The sequence below is a fragment of the Antrostomus carolinensis genome, unplaced genomic scaffold (genome assembly GCF_000700745.2).
Source record: "Antrostomus carolinensis isolate BGI_N321 unplaced genomic scaffold, ASM70074v2 scaffold49798, whole genome shotgun sequence".
Taxonomy (NCBI): domain Eukaryota; kingdom Metazoa; phylum Chordata; class Aves; order Caprimulgiformes; family Caprimulgidae; genus Antrostomus; species Antrostomus carolinensis.
Genome location: NW_010331846.1, coordinates 4,120 through 10,508, shown reverse-complemented (window position 1 = coordinate 10,508; position 6,389 = coordinate 4,120). Strand labels below are relative to the sequence as shown.

Below are 6,389 nucleotides of genomic sequence, written 5' to 3'. Positions count from 1 at the left end.
AAGAGAGCTTGTAAGCTTGTCAACGCACATCTTTCCAGCCAACTCACAGTGCTGCAGGATGTCCTTGTAAACCTGGATGAAGTGATGCCTCCAGAGCACTCAGGCCAACAAACTCAAAAGCAAGAGACCTGGAATCTAACTGATCTAATTGTACTGCATAGGAAGACCGTGCATGACCCAAAGGCAAAGCCTAAATCATTGTATTTGAGAGAAGTGCATTTTCTTGCAAGAACAGTAATTGCTTCACCTTTGCAGCTAGCAGCTCCAGATACTACTCCAAACTTTGTCTAGGTCATAAATTAGCATAGTATTTGCATAATAGCATTTAAAGTGAAGCATTTCCTTTCATGGTATGAATTCTAATGGAATGGAGTAAAATAAAAATACTGTTGACATCTATTAAGTTTTACTCTCCATTTTATTTTGCTACCGTCTCATCCCCACTGTAATACTTACAGTTGGAGCAGGAGCCATAATGCCCATTGGTACAGGAATCATAGGGGTCCCTGAGAAAAACAAGACATTACTATTAATCTGCTCTGTTGAGATTACTGATGAATACAAATGAAGCGACTGCAGACATGATTTCCAGACAGTAATTTTAGTCAAGAATTTCACAGTACTGATCACCAGTAATTCCTTAAGCATTCAAGCGTAGCCTGAGTACACTAAAGTACCAAGTGTATCCTGGTCACTTTTATCATATTACCATTTCAACCTAGTTTATCACAAACAAATCTATTTTCAAAGCACATTCAAATCACAGTATGGTTCTAGAAGACAGTCGTGTGATGAATGAGGCAGGGAATTCCGTAAATAGAGAGCAAAAGGAGCTGAAGTCCTACAGATGATAATCTCATTCCTGACTTCTCAATTCTCATAGCACAATTGATTCTGCATATTGCTTAGGGATCAAGTCCTATAGAGAATGCCAATAAGCTTCACACTACTATTTAAGGAATAGCTTAATAAAGGAGCCACAGAAAACCTGAATCCAGAAGCTCCCTATCTGCTGAATACTTGACTTGGCAATCTGTAAAACTTAATTTAAAACAATATTTAATCAGGTAAAACCAGGCAATACCCTCTTTCCCACTACCAAATTTGCTGGCAGCTTTAAGTACTATCATGTAAGCAAGTATCTGATCATAATAAAGGCTGTTTACCTTTCCATGCCAGCTGCTAGAGGAGGTTAGAGATTAAGTTAATATATTTCAGAACTATTTGCTGGTCAGTAAAGATACTGAGACTCAAGAACAATGAAGTCAAGCTCATGTTCTTCAGAGAAATACTCTCTAGGGATCCCAGATATTTTTCATTCTACAAAAAACTTTGTCTTTCACTCTCAAACCTTCCCTTTTGATCCTGCCCTTCTCCATCTCTTTTACTACTATATTAATAAAATAGTAACCAAACTTCTGTAATATACTGTTCCTGGACTTCTACCTCCATTTTCTCCAGTGCTTAGTCCTGAAACAATGCTTCTTCTCAGACACCTTCTCCAGCTTTCTCCTCATCCACTCTGGTTTTGCTTTGATTCCATCATTCATTTTATCAATCACTCAATTCTCTTCCTCAGGCCCTTCATATTGAAGTCCTCCTAGCCCTCCATTCAGAGATTCAGGAGGTATATTGCTCTCCCACACTCCCAGTTTTAATGCACCATGGCAGTAGAGGAACTACTCCAAGACAAGACTCTGGTTGTGCAGCCCTGTAACTATTATAACTACAATTATCATGATGTTGAACTTGTATTTTAAAGTTAAAACTCAGTAAAGATATTGTGTTATCACTAACAGTTCTCTGCAACTATCAGCCCAATACTCAGCAGAAGCCAAAGAAATACACTAAAATGTTGGGCATCATCAGCAAACATACTGATCGAGACCACAGGTATCATTTAGCTGCTATACAAAATCCTGGTGCTATACAAAATCCTGGTCCTATACCTTGACTACTGCCCACAGACCTGGTCTTTGCAACCCAAGAACAACACTCAGCCTTAGAGAAGAGCAATTACATTATTTAAATGTTGAAGCAGTTGCTTTACTAGGCAATACGTTACACTCTGAGACTCTTCAAGTATGGAGGTTTGCAAGGCACAGAACACAGCTGAAGTGTACAAAACCACAAAACACAACTCACTCAACTCCCACATCAAAACTGCAGCAGGAAGGGGACACTAAGTAAGGAATGAGGTTAAAAGACAGACATAAGGAAGTAGCATTTTACACAATTGTTAATGAACTTCTCAAATTTGGTGCAAGAGGCAACAGTGGAGATGGACAGCATCAGCAGGTTCCAAAAATATCAAGATGTTCATGAATGATAGGTCCAGAAGAAGATAAAGAAAAAAATTAAATATCATACTCCAACATCCCTAACACTACAGTTGTATGAGAGAACAGACTCAGAAAGCAGACAGGTATACACGCCCACCTTAAACACCATCTTGTATTTCTACTGCCTAGACAATGCATCAGATTATATGGACCACTGGTCTGACCCACTACAGCATTTTTTATGTATGAACAGTAATTTTTTACATCTTAGTGGTATCCAATAATCTTCAGAGATTACAAGAGTTATCAGAATCACCTCCTTACCAAATCTTCCACACTTAAGAGATGGAAATGCTAGAACTTTTTAACAGCCATATTTTTAAGCAAAGCAACACACTTCTTGACTCCGTTCTCACACAAGCAAACTGCTCTAGCTAAAACTTTTCCAAAAATTAGAGTCTGAGAAAGATAACTAGAACATGAAATTTTGGCCAAACAGTTAGATAAAGACTGTAAACCACTAAAATTGTGATCTTATATATGGAATAACTTCAGAGTAGACTTCCATAAAGCCACTATGGTATTTTTGGCATTTTCAACTCTTATTAATACACTCCTGCTAAGAAATGAGAGATCTATATCCTCTACATGTTGAAATATGTTATCTGCACAGGTGAGTAAATCGTGTTTCTAGTGTGCAGAGAAAAACTTAATTCTTGCCTAATACCAGACGCCTCCACTCTACACACTCTTTGGATCATGAATACTGAAACAAGACTAAATTCAGACACAGTAAAATAATAAAAAGATCTTTGTCGCACATGTTAAGAGCAGAAACTTGTATCGGGCACTTTAAAACATTCTTCAGAAAGTTATTTTTTAAAGTATCTGGTGTTTTTCAAACTAGAATATATATACTGGAGCTAGTAAAGAGAAGTGGTATGGTTTTAAAATTTAACTTGAAATTTTTGATGGCAGAATGCTACCTAATCAAGAACTCTGCCTTTAGCAGAGATCTCATGGATCTCAGGAAAAAAAATAAAAGTTTAGAAAAATTAATGCAAGTAAGGATTAGCCTGATGAATGGAAGTGCACAAACCATTCTTAAATTCAGCCATCTGGTTTCTGAATGCCTTTACTGTCTACAGAACACTTGTACACAACACAGCTTAAGACCGTACAGATAGGAGTTATTTTGTGCAGCCCTTGTGACAAATTTTAAAGGGGTAATTCTCTGAAGTATTCTTCTGTTATACTCACTCTGTGATCTCCCACCTCCAGTCACTGTTACCTGTACTGGCAACGTACACAAAGAAGGTGGTTCCAGACCAACAAATTAAAGTCTCGACAAAAAACAGAGGCCGATCTTACAGATGAACCAAGAAAAAAGGTGGAATTGATTTTGGGAAGATCAGAAGGAATGAGGAACATAACAGTAACTTTGCAAGATGTGTGGAGGGAAGTATGTAAGAGGCAGAATAAAAGAAAGTTGGACTTATAAAAAAAATGGAGAAAAACAATGTAAGGACCTTCTCTGAAAGTTACTCTTGTATTTTCACACTACACACACTCAAGTGTACCCAAGTGTTTCCAAAGGCTATTACAATAGCTTACTGGAAAGGAACTGAAAATCACAGGCTGTCAAAACTACCTGGCTCTTAGAACATCTAACATTAACAAAAATCACCACCTAGCTTCATTTTTTGAAGGAAGGTCCAAGACAAATTCTGGTATTGTCTCTAATGGTTTGATTTCTGGTCAGAAGAAAGCAGCTTTTGGTAGACCAAAAGGAGCTTGCTTGCATGACGTGGTATGTGGGTAAACTAGAAACTCAATTGCAATATACACGAACCAGAGTTATTGAAATATGTTAAGAGCCAGTAACTTTTGTAAATAATACAATTCAGAATAATAAAAGGTAACTTATTTCTACAACACTTCCTACTAACTGAACTTACCAGGAGGTACAGGTGGAGGAAAGCCAGGAAACTGTGGAGGTGGGATCCCGGGGGGAAGCGTTGGGATTCCCATAGGAGGGCGATTCAAATGAGGTGGAAAAGACATTCTTCCAGTCACAATCTGCCATAAAGAAAAGGAAACTTGTATTAGTCAGATCCCAAACATGAATTACAAAGGCAGTGCAAATGGTAAGTGTCCATAATGATTTTAAATCTTTATACACACATTCAACTACAAACTAAGACTACTTTCAATTTTTTCCCCTTCTATTTATTGTTACAAATGTAGCAGAAGTCTTCTTTCACAGTGAAAAACAGCACTTCTAAGAAAGTATTTCAGAATGAAGTGAAAAACAAAACTACATCTGACTCCTCATACCAGTGGTTTACAAGGAATGTGAATTAAACAGCATTTAACAGTTTGTAGAGTTCCTTTAAAATAAAGCTATCTTTTGCAGTATCTGAAAACAGAAGTAATCTTGTAATACATTTTCAATAAGGCAAGTAGTCCTTTTGTACAAGAAATGATTATACACAATACAACCGTGGAAGGAGGTGACAGAAAGAACTGGGACAACCCAATGCTCAGCATTGACAGGAATTGTATTTAAGATTACATTGGGGAGATCCCCAAATTCCAGCACGTAGACAGTTTAAAGTTTGGAAGAAGATTCTATGATCTATTTTTAACTTCCCAGTTGACACATCTTCTAGAGCTCAACTTGGATGATAGCCCATGAGCTGAGTCAATATGCTACCATGGAGAGTAAAGATTGTTTTAACATCATGAGCTTTGCCCTCCACAGATGTGCCCCCCATACATGTGCAAAAGCAAGTAGGTAATGATGGTCTTAAATACTAGAAGTAAGAGCTATTATCAGTACTGTACCATAACAGTAGATACATTTGAAAGAGCTAAAAAATTATAAGAAGAGAATCATGTAGCAAAACTTTATTCCCACAGAGTCTGGAAACAACTAAGAGAGATAAACTATATAGCGGATTCGAGAGGATGAAAAGGAAATCCAAATGTATTTGGCAATAACTCTGAACACCAGAACTTACTTATTCTGGTATAAGAACACATATATGGCCCTATAGCGTAATTCACTCAAAGACGTATTTACAACTACATCAATTACAAAAGGTTTGTGATGATGGCATTCATTAACTGGCCCCAAAGGGCATTCATCAACAAGAAAAGATAAACGCTCTTGCAAAACAAGGTCTAAAATGGTAGAAGAAACAAGAAAGCAAATGCAAGCATTCCTCCAGCAGTTCAACAGAGATGATTTCATACAATATAATAAACATAAAACCTCTTTCCCCCCACCCTTAGAATCCATATGCCTAAACACACACTTCCTTTCTGTCACCCTTGACTTTTTAAAACTGAACAGGCAAAGAAAAGCAGCAAAGGTATACTGCTAAAACATTGTATTTGGAAGAACATTGTTAATTGCCTCTTCAGAATACATGCACATCAGCTGGCATTCTGCTATCTGAAACTTGGATGGTATGAAAGGGAACAGAACTCTCTTACCTGTCTTGGAATCACTATTTCAAACTTTTTCACCAAAAAAAAACCCCAGACAACGGTCCCAGGAAAGGTAGAAAATTAAGACCTTTAAGGCTTTCAGTCTTTATCTATATTGGTAGCTGACAGACAACTGGACAAAATTCTAAACTGTTTTGGGGCAGGATGGTAGAGCAATAAGCTGTTGGGTCTGAGATGGTTCTAAACAGGCTACAGCAGTGTCACACCATATGAGATCCACAAGAAAATATGGAGTAGTCTGTTAGACAAAAAAAAAACAATTGGGAAAGTAATTTTCCAGGCTACCTGTAGGTGCAGTCCTTTCTCTTGGTCTCATAAGCCCTTTATCTGAGACACCATTTTGGAGAAGGTAAAAAAAAAAAAAGTCTAGGTTCTAAAAGGTGAAACAGTTCTTTGAAACAAAAGATGCTGAAATATATCATACTCAATGGATGTTAGAAATGCACACAGGCAAATTTATTTGTTTGGTTGGTTTTTTAATTAAAATTTAAAAAGCAAAGATTTTGCAGTAACAATTACTTCACTGACTGCTTAAAAGGAACAGGCAGTTAGTAAGAACGGATCAAATTTAGTCTTTCAATCTTCTAGTCA

At 37.2% G+C, this 6,389-nt stretch overlaps 1 protein-coding gene across 1 annotated transcript in view; it reads right to left on the bottom strand.

The window, feature by feature from the left end:
- The window catches only part of LOC104529110 (RNA-binding protein 25), a gene marked incomplete at its 3' end in the record, with an annotated part of 18,259 nt that extends 13,911 nt beyond the window's left edge, over positions 1-4,348 (bottom strand). Inside the window, 2 exon segments of the mRNA XM_010173311.2 lie at positions 457-506; positions 4,241-4,348. Of these exon segments, the coding sequence (XP_010171613.1) occupies positions 457-506; positions 4,241-4,346 (156 nt within the window).
- Between the last annotated feature and the right edge of the window lie 2,041 nt (positions 4,349-6,389).